Source organism: Ochotona princeps, chromosome 1 (genome assembly GCF_030435755.1).
Source record: "Ochotona princeps isolate mOchPri1 chromosome 1, mOchPri1.hap1, whole genome shotgun sequence".
NCBI classification, from domain to species: domain Eukaryota; kingdom Metazoa; phylum Chordata; class Mammalia; order Lagomorpha; family Ochotonidae; genus Ochotona; species Ochotona princeps.
The window spans coordinates 35,028,760-35,056,619 of record NC_080832.1 but is presented as its reverse complement, the minus strand read 5'-3'; the positions used below and the strand labels follow the sequence as shown (position 1 = coordinate 35,056,619).

At 37.7% G+C, this 27,860-nt stretch overlaps 1 protein-coding gene across 4 annotated transcripts in view; it reads right to left on the bottom strand.

Annotated features, from left to right (window-relative positions):
- The window catches only part of PTPRK (protein tyrosine phosphatase receptor type K), a 543,822-nt gene that overhangs the window by 406,363 nt on the left and 109,599 nt on the right, over positions 1-27,860 (bottom strand). For all 4 annotated transcript variants that reach the window (XM_058676844.1, XM_058676903.1, XM_058676779.1 and 1 more), the window contains exon 2: positions 15,108-15,230. In XM_058676844.1, the coding sequence (XP_058532827.1) occupies positions 15,108-15,230 (123 nt within the window). The remainder of the gene's footprint in view (positions 1-15,107; positions 15,231-27,860) is intronic.

The window sequence follows — 27,860 nt, the reverse complement described above, 5'->3', positions numbered from 1 at the left end:
CTTCCAGTATCACAACAAATGTCTAAACTTTCAGATATTCCACATGGATTCAGAAAAAGCATTAACACCACCAACAAAATTGTATTACAGTATCACACAGGGTTGAAATTAAGCCTACTTAGACAATTTCTCCAACCAGAATCATCCATTCATCAATGTCAAAATGTTTAAGAAGCCAGTTTAGCAACAGTGGAAAACAATAACAATGTAGATTCAACCTACTATCTCACATCATTTCTATTTTTCTCTTATACCCATATTCTAAATCCATCTACTTAATCATTCAAAAGTAAGGTAATTAGGATAGCTAAGGTGTTTTCAATTAAGAAGATGAGAAAAAACATTCATATTTTAAATATTCTTAGTCATGCAACAATTATTCACCAAAGCAAATCTGTGTGTCAGGTCCAGTGCTAATGTGAAGAAAGTGAAAGGTGGTATTGCTTATCCGTGTTCTTAATTTGAGGCAACACTCCTTCACTCTATTGCAAAACGGATATCATTTAATAAACACTAGCATATCTTTAAAATTGTTTTACCTATCATTGCTTTAAGAGCCAAAGGTAATAAATCAAAATAATTAGTAGTTTAGAGTCACAAAAGTCTTGACAATTGGAAAATTAGGTTTCTTCATAACACAAAATTAAACAATTGTTTATCCTTGCATAGACTAAAACACTAGAATTATTAGAAAAAAAGTAACTATTTTCTGGTAAATGTATTTCTTATATCTTTGAGAGAAAAAAACCTGCTTTTGCATTTCCAGTAATTACAGAAATATATTCCCATACAATTGTGCTTAGTCACTATCAACAATTAAATCAAAACCATAATTTCAAATTAACTTTTTTTAAGCTTTATTTTTATTGGAAAGTCAGATATACAGAGAGGAAGAGAGACAGAGAGCAAGATCTTCCATCCGATGATTCACTCCCGAAGAGGCCGCAATGGCCAGTGCTGCACCGATCCAAAGCCAGGAGCCAGGAACTTCTTTCTGGGTCTCCCACGTGGTTGCAGGGTCCCAATGCTCTGGGCCATCCTGGACTGCTTTCCCATACCACAGGCTGGGAGCTAGATGGGAAGTGAAGCTGCCGGGATTAGAACCAGCGGCCATATGGGATCCTGGCACGTTCAAGATAAGGACTTTAGCTGTTAGGCCACCGCACCAGGCCCCAAATTAACTTTTTAATTCTCGTTCAAGAAAAAGAGTTGAAAGCTAGTTTCAGATGTAATTGTAATGATGCACTAAATAAGTGTATCATACAAAACGCTTCCCTTGTTAATATTTTTGTCAATAAAAACACTTTTCGTTTACTGCCTAAATTTAACAGAGATCTTTCTCAACATGAAGTTTGATGAAGCTGTCTATCACTGCATAAAAAATATTTGAGCAGTGTTTTGAAATTGTAAATATTATTCATAGGATTCAAAAATTCAGTTTAATATGAAAATAAAACCACAAGTGGAAAGAACTACAGTTAAAATACAACAGAAAAAGGTAGATATTTTAAAATCTTGGAAAAACAAGAAATAGCAAGAATATACAGCCACAATGCATACAAAGCCATCTACTGCACACAATGCATTTTTATAATAATTATAAAAATACCTGAGTGATCAAAAATAGTTACAAATGCCATTCATTCTATTTTGAAACTTTGGAATGTCTGCTTTTAATTACATTTTAATAAACTAATTGTTTAATAAACTAGTTTGTCTAGTTTATTATGTGTCAAGCAGGTAGCTTCTGATTATTAGCATGCTCACATGAAACATTTGATTCTTAGAAACAGTCTTTTAAATACAGTAAATGAGATTCCTGAAGGCTAAGAAATGAGAGAAAGAAAAATGAGAGAAACAGTAATTTCATTGTGAAAAAGAAAAGTATTTTTTTCAGAATGTGAAAGAAATTACACCTTGCAAAGCTTAAATGACTGTAAGAAATTCTGACAAGTTTGCCTTGGAATATAGGATATGCATATCAAGAGCTAAAACCTTTTGCAAAGATGACTGAACTTCGATGGACTTATTTTTGAGCTTTTATAATCAAATATTACATTAATGACAGGCTACAATTAGGTTTTTCTCTTTATTAACATAATAATTGACGTCACTATTTCACTATTTTCACTATCTGCTAAACAAGAGCTAGTAACCTGATTTCTAATCTGCTACTGAATCTGAAGAGAGACTCAGTATTTCTGTGCTTCCTTAGACCATTATATTGTGCACCAAGGTGATTTTAGTCATGGTCTTGTTTACTACAATATTTTAAGTATTAAGTATTAAGATAATTGCTACATGAATACAATTACTATAAATACAGATATAAGACATGTAAAAATGTTAAGTCTTTGCTCTGATCACACAGATCATTCCCTTGTTCAAGTGACCAATCCCCTACATGAATTCTTTGGACTCCTAAATTCACACAAAGGAGAAATTTCAAAATTCTGTCTTTTGAATTTTTACACAGCATTTTAGAATTTTTAATAGTTTTGATTATCCAAAATAATTTACTTTCTTTTTATTTCTTTTTATTTCATTTTAAGACACAGTTTCATAGGCTCAGGGATTCCCCAAATCGCTCCTCAAGTCCTCCCCCCATATTGATTTCCTCCATATTATTACAGCAGTACAGCTCATAACCAGTCATAATTCTATCATTGCGGGCATGGACCATGCAGGGAGTCCAGCATCTTATTGTCCAGAATAAATCAACATGATAGGGCACAAAGCAAGTGTCACTAACTTCAGAAAAATTGGAATCATACCATGCACCTTCTCAGACCACCAAGGAGTAAAACTGGAAATAAATCAAAATGCCCCAGAAATTTGTAACCTCTTGGAGGTTGAACGATATACTGTTAAATGAACAATGGGTCAGAGAAGAAATAAAGGATGAGATCAAAAAATTTATGGAAGCCAATGAAAACTCAAAAAATTCCAAGAATATAAAATTAATTAAATGGATTTGGTATATTCCATTTTTTAATTAGTTCCTAATATCCATGTAGAAGTTATTCAGACATTCCAAAACAGGAGCTCAACTTCCTGTGTATTAATTGTTTCCATAAAATATTTGTCCAATATAAGCACTTTGTGGGAGACCCTGGGGATTTGTTAGTACCCTCACTGCTTGCAGTGTGACCTTCAGGGAAAATAGTAACAGTAACTCTTCAATACACTGTTGACATACATCTCATTCCAAATGACACTCAGAAATTCAGGAAGACAGCTTTTTCTTTTGTTTTCCTTTCTTTACACTGCTTTTTTTTTTCTATGCTTTGTTTTTGACTCAGTGACAAATTAATTAAGCAAATAAGTACAAAATGATTCTGACTTTTTTCATATCAATATAATTTGATAAACCAACTGTATAACAAAACCATGTCCATGTACAAAGCTTACAATTAAGAATTTCTTCCGATACAGTATGTCTAACAAAGTAGCTACAGCAGAATTTCAAATGTTAATTGAACCAACACATCTCAAGCCCTGTAGTAACTGGATGTGTTACATAGAGTCCATGTTTATGGTATCTCTGCGTGAAAGAAAATAAAAAATAGTAGCTCCATTCTTATTGGGAAGTCTAAAGGAATTTGTATTTTTCCAAATACATCAAATGGAGTATTCCTGTACAGAATGAATATTTTCCATTGGTTTGTAGATAAAAGAATAAATAATAGAACTTTTATGTGCAATAACTGGGACTGATCAAGATAATTTAAATACAATCCCAAGGCCAGAGCCATGGTAGAGCAAGCTAAGCCTCTGCCTGTGACGCCAACACCCTCTGTGGGCACAGCTTTAAGACTAGGAGGTTCCACTTCTAATCCAGCTCCCTACTTATGACCTAGGAGGCAGCAGATGAAGGCCCATGTCTTTGGACCCTTACACCCACATGGGAGACATGACAGAAGCCATTGGCTCCTGGCTTCAGACCAGCCCAGCCTACCAGTGTGAATCAGGGGATAGAAGATCTCTATCTATCTATCTATCTATCTATCTATCTATCTATCTTCTATCTATCTATTTATCTTTCTCTCTCTCTTTAACTCTGCCTTTCAAATAAAAATAAATCTTAAGGGAAGGAGGGAGGGAGTGAGGGAGGGAAGGAAATGTAGTCCTGGATTTACTTGGGTATATCTGCAGTAAATGCTTCTATAGTAAATCTTTTATTTGCTATTGTGAGGCGATTTTTTTTTTCAGCAAAGGTTCATATGTTGGGAGTTCCCATGGTGGCAGCATTATAGAAACCAGAATCTTCAAGAAGTGGACCTACCAGAGGTCCTTAGGACACTGGGGCCTCTGGTGTCTGGAGGGAACGCCAGTATCCTGGAGTCAGTTCTCCTGAGAGTGAGCAGTAATTCAGGCAGAGCCTGACCCTGAGTGGTTCTCCAGTTTCCTGTGTTGACATACAATTCTTTACACACATGCCCCTGTCATCTGCCCTAGGCCATCTGCATGGCACTGCTGTCACAATTTATGCTAGGCTGTTTGGATTCTCAACAAAGTAAATAAGCTATTCATTAATCAGCATTGATACAGCTGCATACCCAGCAGCCATCCCATTCTTTTTCTAACAGCCTGTCCAGACATGGCCACCAGGAGAAATGGTACTGACTTCCGATGGGTTTGGAGGATGGTCTTATCATCTTCATCACTCACTGGTTTAGACACCTCAGAAAGAAGAGCCCGTTGTGTTCAGGTGCATGTAAGATACAATGATTTTGTGTTGAGCTGCATCTCAAAACATTCATGGGATATGCTGTTACATAAAACAGTGTAATGTTCAAGTAAGAATCTGAAAAAAAAAGAATGGAATTCAAACATACTTCTCCCTAAAATATGTATTCATTACACTTTCAGGAACATTTGTTTGGATTACTACTGTGTCTGAATTTGAGACCGCAGAACTACCAATCTTACACCCATGAGGAAAGCTAGCCTGAGGCACAGTTGGCATACCAGAATTCAAGCACAAACAGGTGGATCCCTCACGATATAACTGAGCCACTGGATTTGCACATCTCTGACATCTTTTTGTACGAATGCAACTTTCCTTAAGGTTCAAAAGCTTTTTTGAGTTTTCCACAACTTCCCGCTTAAGAAAGCATAAAACTACTTCCAACCAGCACTGACGCTCTGTGCTTGCTACACTCTAAAGGAAGCAGCTCTATTATCACTTGGTTACACGGAGTTCAAAAGGAAAACCTATCCTGTAATTTTCTACATACCTGAATGCTTCGTCTCGTCTTTTCCATAATATAAAATCTCTGGCAATTGACTTAACTTCTTCTGAACTTTAGGACACTCACCAATGGAAGGACTTTAGCATATATCCTCAAGGTCTTTTTTAAGAAATAAGTGAAATGACACATAAAAATACTTCAGAAAGAATTTTTTAAAGTTTAACCTAGCAAGGGTAAAACGTATGACTTCAAAACATAACTTATGTACAGCTGAATTTGCCATGCCACTTCCCTATTTAAATCGGCAACTCTTAACTTGGAAGTGGAGTAGTCTGAATGCATACCAAGCTTAATGAACCATGTCAAAATGTCCTATCTCCTCTTATTCTCATAAAACAACAAAGTACACATTATCATTTTAATCTACATCAGTTATAGAAGATCTCCAAGCTGTCATGTGTTCTAAATACATAAAATATTGACTTCTCATTGAGAAATGTTTCTCAGTCAAGAATTTCTTCCTCTGAGATGTGAGAAGGGACTTGAAAAATATCACAGTGTCTCAGCCGAAATTAAGTCTGAAACCCAACAACCTTCCCAAATTGCAAAACAACCTTCATAAGTGTGCTAATACATAAACATGTACAATATTACCTGCATGAGATCATTGATATTTACACATTTAATAATCTCCAAGGAACTTCGGTTGTTTTTGTTTGTTTGTAAATTCATTTTCCTGGCATTCCTCTTGCTCTTGAAAGATAACCTACATTTAAGCCGAGGCACTCCTGCACCATCAGAGGACAAGCTTATTTTTAGAAAGAAATATATAAGGTCACAACGGCATTTTCCGGCACACCTCTTCCAAGGGAAAGTCATTTTGATTTTGTGGAATATGTATTGATTTTAAGGTAGGTGTTAAAGGTGAGTGCCTCTGATATTACTGTGCAATCTTATCTGCTAATTTAATTGGGAGGTTTGAAGTTCTCTAGCATTAACAACTGTATTGTCTTTTCTCATCACATTTTCTCATACTAGTGGTTTCCCCACCTCAATAGATACATTGGGGTATATCTAACTTAGATACATTATGTACCTGAAAAAGTTCTGTCTCAGCATGCCATTTCTGTCCACTCTAATTTAGACACTTTTCATGCTGCACTTATATCGATAAGTGTTATAATCCTTACATTAAAAAGCAGCCTTCATTAAGTGGCTCAGCCTTCAAGTAGTCCATTATAACCTTTCACGTTCTCACCCTGCTCTGTCTCCAACTCTCATTGTTTTTAATAAGCAACTGAAATGTGGTAAACTACCTTCTCTGTGCTTAGAGCAAAAGCACCAATAGACACATGATAACATGGTTTGAGAGAACACGTTGAAATTAGCCCGTGATTCTCATCCAAAAATACCCCACTGACAGCACAGTAGAACAAGTATCTTCTAACCCTAGATTGTAGTCTCATTCCCTTAGCCCGTAAATGTTGTCTCTGTCATCCTTGTACACACTCTGATGAGACATCAGGTAATCTACATGTTTCTAAAGGATTGCTTATACAGACATGCTGCAAGTGTTCATCAAATAACTAAATATAACATCCAGGTAAATCAAAGCAAAGGTCAAGTATGTTCCCAGCAGACAAAACTAACAGAGCAGAAGCCTGCAGGCTCTGCAACAGTTCCAAACAGTAGTGAATTTCAGATTCCACTTCCTGTGAAGACTAAGGAGCAGTTATTTAAACCTTGCCCAATTCTAGGGGGAAACCATATTTCAAATGAAATGATGGACAACCATAGTGGATTAAGGTTTTTTAGAAATCTATATGCTTTGTTACAGAGTAGGTCTGAACTCCCATATCTAGAAAGAGGCTCAAACTGCCACTACAAAGCTGATAAGGGTGAGAGCTTCTTTGACATTACAACCAGAGACGTAAGTTCAGATTCTGTCCCTGGGTGTCTTACTGCAAGCTGTTCACTCCATTTGTATCTGAAATACCACCAATTTTGCAGAGTTCCTTTGAGGATTAAAAAAAAAACTATATTATGTCCCTAGTAGATTCAAAACTCAGCAAGCTAACTGGTAGCTCACTGTAATAAGTAGTTTTATCTAAGACATACATATCTGAAAGTGTTGGAGTCTGTAAACTCTTATTTGCATACTCCCTCCTGGAGCTTTAAATTTTAGACCCATAGTGAAGCTAGGAGACACAAAGCAAGGAAGGGTCCAGTTCCTTTTTACAGATTACATTTTTCCAATACCAACTGACTACTGAAAAATATTGCTTAAAAGATTCTGTTACTTAAAATTATCTGAAAATCACTGAATTCATCTAGTGTTCCAGTTTTACACTTCCATGGCTTTCTGGCTTCTTAGGACATAAAGTTTTCCCAGCTGTATTCAGGAAGGGATGTTGAGTCATTTTCTCACCCATCCTCCATCTTATCTGTCTTAACTCCCTTATCTTCTTTTGCCTGTAACTACTCTACTACCAGACCATTCAGCTTAGGACAAATATTCATGTTCATGCAGACACCATAGATGGTTCTGTTCACAGGAAACTCTAATAGAAAAAAGAAAATAAGCAAGCATTTGGGGTCATTTTCTCTGTCCTCTAATACAAACCAGCCATAATGCTCACAGCTCAGTATCTGCATTACCCACATTTCATGAGTGTAGTTTTCTGCTCCCACACTGTGCCATGTTTATTTCGGCCAGCTTTGCTTTCTAATCGAGTTATTTTAGCTTTGTGAGGATTTTGTCACTTATAACCATGTAAAAACATATACCTTAACATTAATTGTCTTTAAAATAAACAGTGGAAAACTTAGACAACACGATCCACTAATTTTAATGAGTGATGGTCATTTCTAGAGAGAGAAACCACAGGTTATAAATGAAAGGCAATGCAAAAACTCCTTTAAATTTGTTCTCATATGTATGAAAATGGCATAAAACATCCATTACTCAATACCTGATAATTATATATTCCATATTATTAAAAGAGTACTACCGAGACAGACAAAATTTGGCAGAAATTTAGCTTTATATACATCAAAAAGTGACATCAATATTTGGCTGTCAGTACACTACTAAGGAAGAAGGCAAGGTAGACCCAAGTTGTAGGAAACTGCCAAGGATGCTTTGTACCTAGCTAAGTGTTACACTGCAGAGAGAGCAGCAAGCAGTAGCTGTCCAGCATTCTAGGCCTGCTTCATGCCCAATTTCTATTAACTACAGCAGTATGCCAGCAGAGTTGCTTATTTCTTTCTTTCTTTAAGATAAGTAAGGCAAGGAATACTAGGCCAGCGCACAACATCCCTACCCCCAGGCGGTAGTGTGCAGATTACCCACAGAAGGAGTTCTGCAGATGTATTAGAGTGGGAACAGATGAGGATCTATTTGACCAGGAGGAGTGACGTCTGGAGTCTTTCTTGAACTGGATCACAGCTCTTGCAGGAAGGCAACAGAGCTGAGGTGCCGTAGTTTACAGGTGGGAAACACAAGGGCATTTCTGGGTCAGGTCAAGGCACCCATTCACATGGAAGAACTGGGCTGGGCTAAACAGCATCACCCATGAACCAATGCTGCACTCAAAAGCTGGGGCTAGGGGTATGCCTGGCTGGATTAGGTCACAGTACTCACCAGTGAAAAGTCAAGGCAGGAAATGGGCCATAACACCCACCTATAGTACCCACCAGAATACAAAAGAACCATATCTGGGGATAGATTCTGCAAGGGACTTGTGGGCTCACCTCGTTGGGACTACAACATCCACTGGTTTACATGGAAAGCTGCAGGTGGTAATGGCCTGAGTCAGGCTGAACCACTGAATTCACCTGACAGGAATACACTTAACACTCATAAGAACTAGGCTAGGAGAACAGGCGGGAGAGGCTGCAGCACCCACCCAGTCCAGGACTGGGGGCAGATCACACCAAACAGGGCTGCTGCACCCACCAGCCCCCACGGGACCTGGGGCTGTGAGCAAGCCTGGTAGGGGAACTTACAGAACCCCTCTACTAGGCCATAGCTCCTGCTGGGCTGATGATTGAAAACAGCAAGGGATGGGAGCTGGCCTGTTGGGAGTTTTGGGGTTCCTCTGACTACACAGGAGTACCCAATGGTATATATGAGGACTATGTCTGTAATGGGCTGTCTGGGGTGGGCCTCAGCAAACATTGATCCACATGAAGTATGGGGTTGGAGCAGAACTGGCAAGGCCACTGTATCCACTGTTATGTGCACTGGCTGGTGCAGCTGACAGAATGGACCTGACTCCCCACAGGCTGGTGCAAACAAAAGTCTGAAAGTCACCCTAAACAACATTTCTTGGAGGATCCTCAACTGGACTGCTGGATTCAAATGCTGGCCACAGAGAAAAATGACAGGATGTAATATCTGACCTTGGAGTGCATGTATCAGGATTGGGCCTCCTCAGCTATTGATACCTGCGTAGTGAACAGCGTGCCGTGATGCACATGAAGTACATGACAGCCAGTTCACCTAGGCCAGCAGGATGTCTCCTGTCTCATCAGAGGATGAAAAGCAGAACAGGTTGGACAACTCTCCTTTCCAAATTACGCAGCATGTTTCTGAGTTTGTAGATGCTCTTAGGTGGACTTTATCAACCAATAGACATTGGAAAGATTTTCTCAATCCTGGAGCAATGAAACCAACAATGTCTCACTACCAAAACCATTCATAAAACATCTTTGGAGCATTCTTCCACATATCAGTGTCTCTAAGTGGCCCTCAAATAACTGCCCTTCATACCCAGATATTAATGTAGTCTGACAGCAAGGAGCAGTCTCCCACTCCCATGCAGAGAAAGGAGAAATATATATCAAACATTTGTCCCACCCACTTTCCTTCGTATCTGACTCTCCCCAGCTGAATGAGAAGTAGACATAGGCGGGCATCCCTCTCAACTATGAAAACAATATGAAATGGAAAAAAAAATTTAAAGCAAGGTAGGAATCATGTGACCCTTTCAACTCTCTAGGGAATATACAAAACTATATTTGAAAAGAAGGAAAGTCTTCTTTTAGCAACTCGTATAAAAGTTGCTGTTTAAAATCTAGGGCAAAACAATGAAACACATTACTAAAAATAACAAGCTAATATAAAGACACATTTCTTGACAGCATTTTTCTTCTTTATGTAATCGCGTGTAACATTTGAATTTTAGCTTGAGGATTTGAAAAGAAGGTTAGAAATGCAAGTTAATAAAGTTTTAAACTATTGAATCACATCTCTCTACTTTTTACAAAGGAGGAATGAATTTTTACTTCAATCATCAATACACACAGACACATACACACTACGCATTTCAGTCATTTACATTATTATCAGTAAAAAGGACCAGACTGAGAACACCAAGTAGTTGTAATGTTAAATACTATCAAATGGGTACTCCAGAGACCCCAAAGGAAAATTTAATTAGTCATTTTATAAAAATCTGTTAAAAAGAGAAAGTACAACGAAAGATGTGTGTATTGAGATGTTAAGTCACAATCTCTTCTTGCATTCTGGGTAGCACATATTACAAGAGCCCAACAAATTTGTTTCATAGGACTATAAGCATAAAAGAACATTTGGCAAACAAAGTCATGGGCACAGAGGCATTTCAGGTCAAAGAATAATTTACATTTCCATTCAACACCTCTTATTCCTTATGGATTATATAACAGGTTTTTAAAGAACAGAGGAGTTAATTTGACAAGCAGAGGACATAACAGAGAGCAAAGGAAACAAAATGAAAGAAATGTGAAGAGGAAAATTCCTGATAGTATTAATAACACTTCAGCTCAGAAAGTAAGCTACACTTACAAAGGCAAAAGTCAAAAACTGATAATGATGGGAAAGTTTTTGATTAAGTGCTAAAGTATGAACTCAATATAACACTTGCAAAAAAAATTTTTTAACAACAAACTCTGCTGGCTCTGTCTTCAGACCAGAGAGGGTATACCTAAGAAGCCGTTGAACTTGACTGGACAATAAGATGCTGGACTCTATGTTTGGTATACGCTTGCAATGGGGGAATCTCAACTGAACTTGAGCTGTGGTTATGCAACTAGGTGGAGGAATCCACCATGGTGGGAGGGTTTAGGGAGGGGTGGGGAGAACCCAAGTATCTATATAATTGTGTCACATAATACAATGTAATTACTGAAGTTAAATAATAAATAATTAAAAAAAAAAAAACAAATTCCCTAACAATAGAAAAAAGTAACCTTTACTATTTAAACTAGATTAAAATGTTTTAAGACTTGTGCTAGAAAAGCTGAAATTTCTGTACGGGAATGAAGAAGTAGTATCTTGGCTCGGGGGGAACATGGTCTCTGCTCATAATGACATTACAGTATAGGAAAGACAACAACAGACACAAACGATACCCTAACAGCCTCCGTGGAAGTGTAATGTACAAAACACAGTGGGGGGAATCTCAGCCAGAAGAACAGAGATCAAAGAGTGCCAAGGCAGTAGAGAAGCTCCTTCCAAAGTGGATGAACCCCAAGCAGACAAAGAATTGGTGTCAAAAAACATTATACAGATGTGTGTGTGTTAGTATGGGCAGAATATCAAAAAGGTGGAAAAAATAAAATCTTCTACTCTTGTTCTAATCCACAGAAATACTACTCATTATTTTAGTTTCCTAAAGGTATCTTTGTAAGGAATGACTGAAAGATACATAACTAGCCACGCACAGCTCAGTAATTTTCAGACAGTTTGAGCCTGTGAAAAAAAATCATGAATAAATCAGATCATTATCACTATCTAGGAAGCACCCTTCTTCCACCTGTAAAGAAGTAAACACTGCCTGCCCTCATCTCCTACTTACTGCCAAGTAAGACCTTGACTATTGTTTTTACAATTTATATAATCACTAGCTTCTTTGTGTGGGTTTTGTTTATGAATTTTACCCATCATGTTATGTATAGCAATAGTTTTCTTTGCACTGCAACACAGTATCCCATTTCATAAATATACTCACTTATTCACACATTACATTTCTGACACATTTGACTTCTGTTCAGGTTCAGACTACTGCAAACTTTAGTATTATAAATTTCCCCATGCATATCTTTTAGTGATCCTGTATCCCCAGTTTTCCTTGCCTCACACTCTCAAGAATCCGCAGGCGATGGAGGCAGTCGCACAAAAGGTTCCATGAATTTCTTGAAAAGTAGCACGTGGCAGTTTCTCCTCCTCCTCCCCTGAGCGGCACTCAGGCTCCTGATTAGCACCCTTCCAGTGAGTGTCTAGTCCTTTTGTAATATTTATTTAAATTTGAATAATCTTGATGATTAATATGGTGTTTATTTTCATAAGATTCTTGAACACCAAGTCAGTTTTACAAAGCCTCCATTTTTTTATTATTTTTTTTTTCCTTTAGCATGCTGTTACAGGCTAGGGAGTGTTTTCAGATATACTGCCACCTGACAAGAGCAGACTATGCGGCAGGAAAGTGCTGCAGGACATTTTACACAATAATTGACGGTACTCTATCTTCCTACCAGAGAACTCATTTCTTCCATTTCTCAATTCTCTTTGGCTCTCTGCATTTCTTTATTTTGTCACGTTACTGTTCTTGTACTTATCTTGGTTTCTAACTCAAAAAGACCAGTAAGCAGAAGTCAGTTAATATTCTAAAAAGTTCACTAACAAGTTTGTATCAGAGAAAGAACTTTCTTAACTTAGAGCTGCCAAATGCTTGACAGAATTTTGCTATTTATCAAGGCAGACTTATTTTAAGGCAAGCAGTTATTTCAAAATATAAGGATCATTCCAAATGCAATAATAAGGTGAATCAAAATATCACCTTTTTATCAATTCAGAAGCAGATAACATTTAGTCAGCACTTTAAAGGAATAGCAGAAGAATGGGAAAACAGTTATCAATACAGCTGAAAAATATAACGGAACACATTCTCTAGTCTCTGAAAACTAAACACAGTTACTTACATTAGGCAAAAATCACAGGGCTGTGACCTTTCCCCCTTCTTTGCATGATTAATTACTTATGTCCTATTAATTGGAAGCTGTGGCTAAATTTCAAACACTTTCTTTTTCTGTGCATATCATCCGCTGTTGTAAGCACAGATGAAGCTGTTTATGAAAGGTGAGCCAACAAGGTCTTCTGAGCAGTATCTCTTTAGCTATTCATTACTACTGTCAATGGTAATTAACAATGACAACACTTCCATAACTCAACAGCTTTCTGATTATTCTCTGACAATAAATCAAAACGTGGGTACTGCAGCCCAGACACTTTTATATCAACTAATCTCAGTCTAGATATGCCACAGAGAAATTCAGATGAAAACAACAACAAACAAAACTAATAGCCTCTTTATTTAAAATGCTCAGAAACATAAAGTTGGGTTCTTTGAAGGAAAAATAGGAACCTACGTACAAAACTCAGAGAGTCTGCTAACAACATACACGTCAATGGTAAGAAGTAAAGGCTGTTACGCACATATAGGACCAATCTATTACTTGGCAGGGGAAATTAGGCTGAGTTCAGCCTCATAAATAGAATTTGCCTACTCAGCAATGGAAAGTGACAGTGTAGAATACAGAGCAGATTTAATTCATTCCACTATGAATGTGTATAAAACATAATAAAAAACATAATAAAAAACATAATAAAAAAGCAACTTGATAAAGTATGTAATTATTATGCTTATTTGCCAGTCAAAATACAGAAATGGGGGCATTTAGGTTACATTTTGTGACTGATGCTCTAGGGTGCATTGTTAATTACGGGTGAGGTTTTCACTCCTTAAAAAAAATCGTATTAATTAGAGTGCACGGATGGCATTTTCCCTCTCCTGTCAGCAGGATTGACATGTAACCCTTAAATAATTATGTCTGAAGTTATCATATCGGAAACTCACCCTTGGTGTAGGAAGGACATTTTTAACTTTCAGGAAAAGTTATTATCACTTACAGTTGAACAATCACAAAAACTGCTACAAGTATAATTAGCAATAGACAAGTTAATCAATTACATGATCATTTATTAACAAAACAATTGTATCATTTTATTCTATAAATGCATGGTAATATGTTTACACACTGTATGTGTTAATTTCTTTGTAAATATTAGAAGGAAAACAGTCCTTCCTCTTTAGTATTATAGTTTAAAATTCCTTCGTATGGTTTCATTTTTTAATAATTTAATACTTTATTGCTGAATATATATGCACAGTACTTGCAATGAACTGCCAGTTAGCATGCAGAATTGAAATAAAAAAAAATATTAGTCTAGAATTGCATGTATATATTGATATCTTATGTGAATGTTCAAGCAAAGAATTAGAAAATATAGTTCATTGTTTAACATGCAGCAAGGTCTACCTGAGGAATGCAAAGATTTCAGCCCTATTTCTCGGGAATTCACTGGGAAGACCTTCTCCCATTGACAATTTTGTGGCAATGCTGTGTCCTCTGGGAACCCCTGGCAGATGAGTCCATGGCCATCAGGAGAACCAGACGACCTCTCTCCCCACCAGTGGGTCTTAACCTCTTGCTTTCCCTCAGTCTGGGTGAACTGAACCAGTGTGATTTATTAAACAAATATCAAATGAGGTAATACCATGTTTAAAGATGTTTTAAAATGAATTTCTGTTGTTCTTCTATTTTGATTTAGTTTATTATGTCTATTAAACATGGAATCCCTTCTAATAATTTTTATTTTTTTTTACTAAAACAGAGAAAAGGGGTTAGTATATTTTCTATTATGTAGGATTTGAGAAAGTTATTATATGTAAAGCAAAGTACACTTTGAGCCTCTCAGATGTGCACAAGGTTTAAAGTAAATTAGCTTATTACTACAAATAAGTTAACTGGTTATACGGAAGCAAATGTTAGCAGCCACACATTTCCTCTGCCAACACTGACTCTCACCTTGTGGCATCTCAGGCGGCAGATAGTGAGGCTCCTGTGCACTGACATGCACCCACTCAAAGTCATCATACAGATCCTGGTGGTAATCACAGGCCCCGGGGCCATCATCAAAAGTACAGCCACCTGCAAGGAGGAAAGAGGACCACCGTTACAATCCAGAGTCTTCAAGGGGAGAGGCGCTGGGGAGCAAAAGGCATCACTGAGATATGCAGCCTGGCAGACAGAATTTTTAAAATAAGAAATTTCTATGAGTATATTCTGTTTGAGTAAGAAACCAATTTGAGCCTCAAAAAACAGGCTGAGGCACAGACTTTGAAATATTAAAAAGAACCCCAGAAGTATACATTCCAAGTCTTTTCTGAAATGCACAAATTGCCTAGAATTTAAGACATTTTTAATAAATGTAATGGAGAGAGGGGAAGTAACAGTAAAAATTAGCTTTTCTCGTAATGTAAGTTCTTTGTACTCATAGCAAATGAAACATAACAGTTCATAAGGAAGAATATTGTTGAGGTGTGTGACACTCTCATACTTTTTTAGACTATTTGCACAGGAAATCATAATGGGTTGCAGACCCTATAGCAAAAAAATCAATCAGATTAGCCAATACACACATTCACTACTTCTACCTAATAGGCTTAATAACAAGAACTTCCTTTTTTGTGTAAGCTTCTTTTTCTAAGGGCAACTGTATGGCAAAAAAATAGAATAATTACTTTTCCTTGTCACCCTACATATGCAGACACACACACAAGTCAACATTTCTAGTTTAGTCAAATCATGAAAATGAAAACCAGCCCTATGTCCAATCTTAAAAGAAAACAGATTAGAACTAATGAAAATCCAGCAGTGGCTTTCATGAGAAAAACCAATAACTAGCCACCATTCAAATGTCTTATTTGTCTAATGTTCATGACAACCTTTAAGAAGAAAGTCGCAAATCCTCTGCTGAGCAACAGGTGCATCAGAAGTTCAAGAATGAACCTCAGTAAATAAATTCTGCTCTTCTGGCTTTCTTTATCAAGTTTTCCTCAGTGTGAACATGAGTGACATCGCATTCTCCCGTGAAGAGCCAAGTAGGATCTCAGAGACATTCAGATGTCGGCACAGCCCTAAATGCTTCTCAAAAGCCCAATGTGTGGTGTGCATCCTTGAATCAGTCTTAATCACTCTGTAACAGCTAGGAACAGGAATAGAGACCAGAAGTGGAGATGCTCGTCTTCCATATCAGGAGTGTTGGCGTTGCTTCAATTCACATCTCCAGCTCCTAACTCCACTTTCCTGCTAATGCAGACATCTGCGAGAGAGGGATGATGTCTAAAGTAACTGGGAGCCATCACTCGAACAAGAGAATGAAATACAGTCCCTGGCTCGCTGGCGGGTCCAGGTTTGATCTGGCAGAGCTCAGGCTTCAAGACATATGAGTACAGGTACCAGATGGGAGTTCTCTGTGTGTCTCTGCCTCTCACACATATTTGTATAATAATAAAACAACCATACTCCAGCAGCTGGAAAGGTTACCACTATTAAATACACTTAGAATAGCCTTTTTATATGCATACTCATGAAAAATTATGCAATTTTTAATTTAAAACTAATCAATGAAAAGAGGTTGCTAGGAAATATTATCTTCACATAGCAAGGGGAAAATTCATCTCAAAATATAATTTGTTATCACAATGTTAAAATGATGTATTGCTTTCCAACACAAAACTTCAGGTCCCCCAATACCCTTTATAGGCATGGGAGTCCTCTAGAAATAAATCTAAACTGCCAGTGGAACCTACATTGACTCATTTGGAAGACAAATGGTCTTAATTGCTGTCCTTCATGGCCACAGTTAATTCTGGACTCCAGGATTGTGATTAAAAACAACTACAAGCAGCTGAGCCAAGTAAGTGGGTCAACCCCTGCTATTTGTTGCTTATCACTGCCATTTCAGACATATCTCAAACTGAAACTGTTAGAAAATTATTACTGGTTTTCTTGAGGCATTAACTTAATGTTTGCAATAATTTCCAATCAAAGAGTTCTAAATATCTACCTACCAGTTGTACCAAATTTCCATAAATCTTTGCTAACAATATTTTTATCAGTGATTTTATAAAGATCTTTGAATTTCAGTTATGGGTTAATAAAGTGTACTGGATTAGAGGAAAGAAAATATACACAATCACACACAGTGGAATGAGTTCATATTGGCCAAAGAGAAGCATACGGCATGAGCCTCATCCTTAGAGAACTGGCCCCTGAGGCCAGGATGGAAAGGGAAGCCTTCACTATTCTACTCTTCGGATGAGCAAACATGTGCCAAGCTAAGAAAATCCAGAATGTAAAGGCTCTGCAATCACAAAAAAAAAAAAAAAAAAGTAAAAGTCTAAGTTCATGACACACTGGGAATTCTCATGTAATGTATATAATAGTCAAGAAATTATACAATGGACAAGACAGATAAAAACTAAACCTTAAAAAGTCTAAACAAAAAGAGTTTAGACTTGTCACTAGTTATACTAAATCTATGCAATGGTCTCATACATGGGTCTGACATAATTCAAACCTTGTGTTAAAAGAATAGTAACTCCAGCGGTCCACATTGAGTTTAAAGCGGAAATAAGGGCGAAGAAGGTAGCTTATGTGCTTCAGCCATTACAATAAAAGCAAATCATGTACATTGAGCTAATTCCACCTTACATAATCCCGTTGGACCATTTAAGACTCAACAGAAAATACTAAACATAGTCTTCTCTGATAAACAGCCCTCTGTGTGCATGTCCTAGATTCAAAACATCTTTATTTGTGGCACCATAATCTTTTTGAAAGAGAAATGACACAGCCAGTTTTTACTTCATTAAAAAAAAAAAAACGCTCATGAGTTTAAATTTCACGGAGCTGGATAATGAAACAGAAAAAGGCAAGACTAAATAATCCAATTAATTTACTTAAGAAGAGGAATGTATAAGGCTATTGCAGGTAAGACCTGGGTGCTGGTTCATGTGCCAGCTACTCTACTTCTCATCCTGTCCCTGCCCTCTGCTGATGGACTGAGAAAAACAGGACAGCTAAAAAGTGTGGCCTTGGGCCACCCATCAAGGGTATGTGGAAGAAGCTCCTGATTCCTGCCTTCAAACTGGCCAAGCCCCAGCTGCTGGGGTCATTGTGTAAGGGGGGGGGGGGGGGAGGAGGCCAGTGATTCAGTAACTCTCTCACCGTAACTCAAATAAAGAATTAAAAAGAGAGAGAGTGAAAGAGAGAAGAAAAATCAAGCAAGCAAGAATCTCCCATTTACAGTTCTATTTGCTAAGGCTAAAATGAGTAGCCACAAATCATGCCAGAAAATCGGGACACGAAAGCTCCATGACCCTTGGAGGAAAATCACTTCTGAAGGACGTTTCGAAGATTGCTAATTCCTCTATGGCAATCATCTGATGAACAGGTCTGCCAGTGCAAGGGTCTGCTTCTACTAATGCAAGCTATTGAAGGGGCTTTGCAACGTGCTCACCAGTAAATAAAAATCAAGATAAGCTGATTTGGACATGGCAGAATTCCTTTCCATTCCTAAACTGCTCACTGACAAACCGCTAACTCACAAGAATTGTTGCTCACTAAAATCAAGCTGAATTGGACATGTGAGAAATTCCTTCCATTTCTACATTCTATATTCTACATTCATCCCGAACTCCTGAAAAATGTACCTGGCAAGAGAACTCTATGTGAGCACTTACAAAACCTTACAGAAAATCAAATTACTTTATAATTATTTTGTTACAAAAAGATTTAAAGCTTATTCATAGAAAATGGGTATTTTGAAAAACTATACATGGGTTTCAAAATACTTATGAATCAAAATAAACATTATTATTGAATCTCACTTTTCCACCGACATTTCGAAGTGCCCACATACTTCCTGGCTGTCCTTTTAAACCCAGAGTAGCATCAATATTGTGGTTCTGGAGAGTATGTAATAATAGAGACCTTTGCTGTAGAATTTTGAAAAATGAATATTTAACCCAAGCCTTTCATAAAGTCAGACTTTTCAGTAAGTCTGGAGGTAAACTTCATTTGAGTTGAGATGGAAAAAAGTACAATCTAAGGTACTAAACAGCCCTGAATATTTTGCGAAAGTCATTTTTTAAGAGATGCCTTCGACTACATATACAGTCTTAATTTTATAATGAACTATGATAGCAAAAAATATGTAACTATCTTTCACGAGTTTTTTTAATTTTTACATTAGTAAGGAACTCTTGAGCATAAAATGTTGTAAAATGCAATACATATCCTTCATATAAATATTACTTCAAGAAAATTACAAAATATTGAAAAAATAGCATAAGACATTAAAAGACAAAAAAAAATTTTCATGTCCCTAGATCAGTAGAATCTACACCATCAAAATGTCCATATTGCCAGAAGTAATATACAGATTCATTGAGATGCCAACCAAAATCCCAACAACATTCATCTCAGAAACAGAAAGAACAAATTCATCTGGAAACACACAAGACCACAAATAGCCAAAGCTATCCTGAAAAATAAGAATCAAGCTGGAAGAATTACAATTCCAAACTTCAATATATATTACAGGACAATGGTAATCAAAACAGTCTGGTACAGCACAGAAACAGAGAGGAAAATCAAGGGAACAGAACAGAGACCCCAGAAGGGAGTCCACACAGGTACAACAAACTAACCTTCCTCAAAATGAGGCAGGATGAGCTTTTCAAACCACCCAGGATAGCTCTGGGTAATAGACCCGGCCTCAAGTTAGTGCTCCAAAGATATTACACTCCCCTACCCCATCCTTTGAAGAAATACTGTTGTAAACTTCCCCAGCGACAGCACAGGTCACACTCTCTCAAGCAACCAGTAACGCAGAGGAGGGTCTTGATTGAATTAACCTTTTAAACTCTAGCTGATCGGTAATGTCTGCAAGTAATTTTACTGAAGTAGGAAAATTGGTATTCTCATAACATCATCTTATGATTCTTGCTGGACAAATTTTCTCCTCATATTCCCCTACACTCGATACAAAAAAAGACTTTTCTATATTAAATATTGGTAACTTATAAGAAATAAACAAATTAAAAGCAAATTTTTCTGACAATATTTGCAGCTACCTTGATAACACCTGTGTGATAAGAAATTAAGTGTTTCCCCAGAGATCATCATTTAGCATATTTACTCAGGGTTTTTTTTTTTTCTGGTTTTTATCCTTTTAACTGACCCAGTAAAATCTCATCCTTCTCTCTTAGCATTAGATACACTATAAAAACTCAGTGAACAAAGTAATTGAGAATAAATGTACTGAAAAATAAAATTCCTAACTGAACCCATATTTACATTTTGGCAAAATTGGAAACTACCCAAGCTCACATTGAACCTTCCTCTGTTTTGCTTTATTTCTTAGTTCACTCATGCTAGACACACTGTGGCTGATTTCATCAGTGGCTCCTGATCCAGCTCAAGCTCCATACATACCACATCATTTTTCACTTGTGAAATGCTGGAGTCAAGTGAAACAGAATTCCAGGAGATAGCCTTCTACAGGAAGGGCTAACAGTTGCTTGGGGGATCTGAATGTAACGTTTTATGTGAAATTGGCCAAGGAATTTTAGGTACATTCCACTAATCTTTTTATATAGATTTAAAGTATTTTGCATTAAACTTTTTTTTAAAATTTCACTCGCCAGGAACTTTTTGAAATACTCTGGTAGTAATATTTGTGTTTTATTTGGAACCCCTGTTCTTATTGTGTGTGTGTGTGTGTGTGTGTGTGTGTGAAATGAGTGCCAATATTTTCTTGCAAACATAGTTCTGGCAATCAAGTCAAACTATTACTATAACTAATACTAAGTTTTAAAGTGAGATATACATATAAATTGAGATGTATGCCATATTGTACTAATTGAAGCTAGACTGATTTCATCAAAAACTGTTCAAGTTGAAAAGAGTAAAGTTAGTTTCTTGAGACTCCAAAATATACTCAAAGGACAGATAACCAACACATTAAATAATTAAAATTTATCGGCAGTAGAAAACAAAGCATTTTATCTTTCTATGTTTTTCACTAATACGAAAGGCCTTTTTTATTGAAATGTTTCTAGACGTGGTTAACAGAAGTATTCGGTCCAATGTTTGTTCACAGTTGTCAGGAATCATCTTAAGAGTAAAGATGTATGCCTCTTTCTGCTATTTTTCTGAACTGAGATATTAAAAGTGGAGGACTTGGTATGGTGTCATAATTGGCTAAGCTGCTACTTGCAGCGCTCCACACTTCCAGTCCAGCTCCCCGCTGATTCACCGAGGAAAGCAGCACAGAATGACGGAAATTCTTGGCCTCTATCCCGTGTGGAAGATTCATAAACTTCCTGCCTTCAGCTGAGGTGTGCCCCAGCTGCAGCTGTTGTGGCCATCTGAGGAGTGAACCAACTCACGGGAGATGTCTTCCCTCTCTCACCCCTTCTCTAGAACTCCACCTTTCAAATACGTAAGATAAATCTTAACAAAAACAAAAACACAGGAAATCATCATCATTTCTACGAGCACATAAACGACTGAACACATTACCAGATTCTCCCCATTCTGTGCCTAACTATAGTCCCTGATTCAGTATTCAAAGTACTCACATAAACACACGCAAAGGGTTTTAAGCACTGTCAGGATCCTTGCTGTCAATAACCAGTGTCACGTTGTTTGTAAAGGAATCATTCTGGGCTTTAATAAAGGTTTTAGGAGACTTTACTTACAGATTTTAAAAACATCAATCTCAGTCCAAATGAGTTGTGAGCTCCCAATAACTCTTCAAACTTCCTCTCTTGGGACTGTGCATCTAATTGCCATTTAGTGGATTTGCCACATAAAATAATGGTTTATAAAAAGTAGAAAACTACTAATATACACATATAAAATAATGAAAAATCTTAGGTGATTAATGGTTATGGCTGCATATTGCTCTTCACCATGGTACAGGTCAGTCCCTGCCTTCATTGTGTTATGTCTGTGTCAATAAAGAAACAATGACTTTTCTTGGTGTCCACTGTTCAGCTTCTGCATGCAATTCCTACTTAGAGATACTTCGTCAATTTATTTGATAATCTCTCTATAGTCCCCTCTGACACTGGAAACTAACTGCTACGCACATTGAATTCACTATCATTAAGTTAAGATTTCAGTCGAGAAGTACATAGTTATGAACTTACTATTGTCTTACTTTACACAAAATTTTAAATGGGGAGCAATTCTGGAAATTTAGAAAATATTTTACTCCCCAGTAGTACTCGTACTGGATAAACTGCAAAAATTCATCTACTCTCAAATGTTAAAACAAGTAATTTAAAGATGCTGGGTCCTGCATTATGGTGCAGCAAGTTAAGCTGCTCTGTGCAATGGCAGCATCCCATATGTGCACCAATCTGAATCCCTAATGCCTCACTTCTGTTCTAATACCCTGCTAAGGCACCTGACAAAGGGAAGGAAGGCCCACAGACTTGGCTCCAGGGAGCAATATAGGAGACCCAGATGGAATTCTGCTCCTGATTTCAGCTTACAGCTGTCGGGTGAGTGAACCAACAGATGGAAATTCACTTTCTGTCACAATTGTGGCTACAAACAAATAAAAAAAAAAAGCATTACAAATACATAACATAAGCTGCTGACTCTGCCTGTGTTAGAAGCATATGGAGCAACACAGGTCCGAGACTGGAAAAACAATACAACATACTTAAGACATTACAGTTTTTGCAATTTATTAATTTGAAAAATAGAGGGACAGAAATCTACCATCTCTTGGTCACTTCCCATGAAGAAGCAGAAAGCCAGAAACTAACCATTATGGCACATAAACGGCAAGAACAAATCCACTACATCTACCACCACCTACTGCCTCCCTGGTGCACATCAACAAGAAAGCAGAATCCAGAGTAGAAGCGTAAGCCCCAACTCAGGCACACTGCAACAGAAGGCAGGCATCCCAACGGGCGTCTCAATCAGCATGCCAAGTGCCCCTGCCAACAAGCCAAATGCTGCTGTGAATTCCAGCAGATTGGGGGAAGGCACAGACATCCCCGACAAAGAAGGCATGAACATATCCACAGACTTGAAATGTACTGACCTCATCAAGTTTGGGTAACGGACTGAAGTTTCATAACCTGTTGATTCAAAAGTCCTACTTTAGTTTTCCTTCAAGCTCTGCTCTAACACATTATGATCACGTTTGAAAATATTCAGCTGTAAGGTTGACTCTAAAAGCACAAATACACATCCTTAGAATGAAACACAAAAACCTGCAGCTGTTTTTCCATTTTCACGAAGAGCAGAGAGAAGCTGGCAACTCAGATTTGAATAATAGATTAAAAGCAGTAGCACTATGAAGAGAGCATTTGAAGTGTGGTATCTCTTATGCAGGGTGACAGCTTTTGTCCCACTTCTCACCTTGAGCCACAGTTTATACTCTGGAATTTTCAAACCTCAAATGTGTAAGATAAAACACACTATTCTAAAATATGGCTGGTTAGAATATCCTGACAAATACTTAATAAAAATCAAACTATTCCTTTTAGCAGGATGTACAGTAACCGCGTAATAGGGACTTACCATACCCAGACGTGAAGATACAATGCAGTATGTATCTCTACTTCCAAATGAAAGATGGACTCCCGATGAAACTGTTCAATACATACTGACAATAGGATGCTGAACTCTCTGTCACTGTCCAGACCTACAATGTCAGCATGAGCTTAAACAGCAGAATGACGGACTTAAAGGTCTATTTATGAAGGACTATACTACTCTAATAATATGGGGGAATCGGGCCCGGCAGTGTGGCCTAGCGGCTAAAGTCGTCACCTTGAACGCCCCGGGATCCCATATGGGCGCCGGTTCTAATCCCGGCAGCTCCACTTCCCATCCAGCTCCCTGCTTGTGGCCTGGGAAAGCAGTGGAGGACGGCCCAATGCATTGGGACCCTGCATCCGCATGGGAGACGCAGAAGAGTTTCCTGGTTCCCGGCTTCGGATCGGCACAGCACCAGACGTTGCAGCTCACTTGGGGAGTGAATCATCGGAAGGAAGATCTTCCTCTCTGTCTCTCCTCTCTGTATATCTGACTTTGAAAAAAAATAAAAATAATATGGGGGAATCAGTGGGTGGGAGGGAACTTGGTGAGGGGGGAAGGGAAATCTCAGAGCCAATGAACTGTATCATAAAATAATTAAAAATAAGCAAACCACTACTAATGAAAGTGCCAACAAATTTATAAAATATCTTGTATCCTTGCTGTTCAAGAAAAAGAAAATCGTGACAAAAATGAGTTTGTCCACATAACATTTTCAATAAATCATAAAACATGTAACAAGAAATGGGATAACACCAAAACAATCAGCACTTCTTTTTTAAAAGCCATTTGATTTTATTTAGCCAAATTCATAATGCATTCACCTTTTACACAGCAACTTCAATTCTATAAATGTAGCCTTAAAAAATGTCGGTATTAAGGGTATTAAGGGCCCAGTATGATGGCTCAGTGGCTAAATCCTCACCTTGCTTAGGCCAGGATCCCATCTGGGATCCGATTCTTATCCCAGCTGCTCCATTTCCCATCCAGCTCCCTGCTTATGGACTGGGAAAGCAGTAGATGATGGCCTAAAGCCTTGGGACCCTGCATCCATGCGGGAGACCCGGAAGCTTATGGTTCCTGGCTTTGGATCGGCTCAGCTCCAGTCGTTGCAGCCACTGGCAAATGAACTATTGCAGGGAAGATCTTCCTGTCTCTCCTAAGTCTTTTTAAAATATATTAACTTTTTAAAATATTGGTAAATGCATAGTACTAACCTGACCCTTACAAATAAGTTAGGCCTGCTAATCCCCCAAAAACAAGCAAAAAAAAAAAAAAAAAACACAACTTTTAAGAGCCTTTTCAATTGCATCCAACAGCAAAACCTTGCAGACACCTTCCAACTTTGTACTAATCAACAATAATAATATTATAATAGCTAATTCATATAGAAAACCTAAACATTTGATATTTTCAACAGAGAAGCTAAGAATATATTTTAAAACTCAACACTGAAAAAAAGGAAAAAATCAACACTGAATCCACCAGATATCGGGCAAAAGCTAAGGGAATACAATATACACAAAGATGCTGAAAAGATAAAGAAATGTTGAATCAAGTGCACGACTATAAAGAGTGTCACAAGAGATTGAAGATACATAAGCTTCCCTCGCTAGCCATTTGTTCTTTCAGCTAGCTCTTTAGCTGAATGAAAAAAAAAATTCAGAGAAATTACTTTTGCAAAGTAATGCTTTGTTACAAACTACTCAAGATAAGATTAATTATTTCAATAGCAATTTAAGTCAAACAAAAATAAGATTATTTAAAAGAGTGGCTATGAGTATAAACTCCTGTAGTTTTCCTGACACAACATAGAACCTAACCTGTTTACCTGACACCACCTCAGCAAATTCAGGTCTTAACTTAAGATACAACAAAAATGCAAAATAAATTAAGGCATGATAGAGATGGACATGTCAAAAACATTTCTAACACTCCTTCATCTGTAAAACATGAAGGTGACGATAGTATCAGAGAAAGCATACATACATCTACAGGAAAGCCTTGGGCCATAACTGAGACTAGGTAGCTACTATTTGCCTATAACTTTTTAAATTCAATATTTTCATTCATCATCTGATACTAGCAAAATAAATAAATTTCTTAAAAAAAACATTCCAGTGAGTAGGACAAACAAGACCAACCACTAAAATAAGCTCTTAAATTAGTTAGCTGAAGGAAATATCACCAAATATCAAGCCCCTTGCTAACCTGTCCTCATACATCTCAATACCATCATTAACCAACCATAGTACTCAGCTTGGACATCACCTTAAGTTTTACTGAGATGTAGACGAAGTTTGGAAGGAGGCCTGGAGGAAGTAAAGCATGAAAATCATGGTAGTGCAAGCAATGAGCTGATAGTCCACCCGTTCATGCAATGCGGTGTTTAAACAAACTAAGCGCTGTTGATCATAGAAAACAAGTGACAGACAGCCAGAAGAATCAAAAATGACTCTTGAAGAAGGAACAGAAGGGACTCTTGGCAGGGATGGGAAAGTGAGACCCTAAAGGCTAAGCTTGACCAGACCTAGGAGGTGCAAAGAGCAATAAAGACACTGAGAAGGGAACCAGCTGTACCTGGAGTGGAGTTTGAGATGCTCATCCATGTCACAAAGCTACAGCTAAGTAACAACTGGCTGGAAGTTTATGATATCCACCACATCCATATAACCCTATCTCTTATAGAACAATCTGTAAATACACAAAAAGCCAAAAACAGACCTGCTTTGTGGCACAGTGAGTTAAGCTGCAGCCTACAGCAATAGTATCAGCTATCTGAGTGCCAGTTCAAGATATGGTTATTCCAATTCTGACCCAGCTACCTACTAACGCACCAAGAAAGGTGGCAGAAAGTCCACTGACACCATGTGAGAGTCCCTGATGGAGCTCCTGCTGCTAGCTCAGTGTGACCCAACCTTGGCCCCTGCAGCCATTCAGGGAGTGAGACAGAGGATGGATAATCTGGCATAACTGTCTTTTAAATACATATTAAAAAAAAAAAAAAGAAAACAGGTAGACAAGCAAGAGGCATTCAGATTCTTCTTCAATGTTGTTTAAATTCCACTGGTGAAGGGCTGCCACATGCAGAAGGAGCTATGAGATCAAGAAATCACCTTCTCTCAGCACTCACCAGCTCTACAAGTAAATACCTCATTGATTAGCATTATCACTGGACAGGATTCTGCAGTCCACTCCACTTCCTTTGCGTAATCCACAAAAGACATTAGCTGATTCCCATGTAAAGTTATTTGCAATATATTCTGACCATCTTGTAAAACACACAAATGTTGCTTTTCCTATAAGATACACCTGCAATAACATGGTCATTTTTATAAACTAGGATTTATACCAAAATACTGAAAGTGGTGCCAATACCAGGGTGAGGTGACCTCAACATGACAGGACGTTAGACTGAAATTAAACACCCTAAGAGCTTGGTGAGTAACTACTGAATCTGACTCAGTTGCATTAATTATACCTTAAAGGATGAAGTGAGGAGTGTGTGAATCAAAGAACAGAACTTTATATACTATAAAATACTGATCTCGAAGAGGCAGCGAGAAGAACTACTGTGCAAGTAACTGAGGGCAACAGAGTTTGTGCTCACTTCGTCAGCACATACACTAAAATTGGAACCATAGAGAGAGGATTAGCAAGAAACCTGACTCCCTGTCCAATCACTGACTTGGCTGAAGCTGAACCTTCAGTGGTAAAACTTCCTTCCCAGGCTTAAATTTATAATCACAATCAAAACCACAACCTCCAAAGAAAAAGCACGGAACTGACACCTCTGAAGTATTTCGGAGGCAAAGGCAAGCTCCTCAAAGGCACAAAGTGTCAGACACGTTACACTCTCTCAATTTCTGTGTTACCTGGAAGATCAGATCTTTCTAAGTCAAAACCCTTCTGTAGATAATACTCAAAATATAAACATCTGTTTTCGCACACAGAGACGAGGAGGAGTCTTTAAAAGTTTGACTCCTAAACTGAGAGCCGTTTTTACTTCACTCGTCTGATCAAACCTATTCTCACAAACTGACAACTTCAAGCTGATATAAGTAGCAGCAAATTACAATATGTGCCACTTGGAATGCAGCTTTACAATTACAATCTTTAGATGCATTAGAATGCGCAAACAAA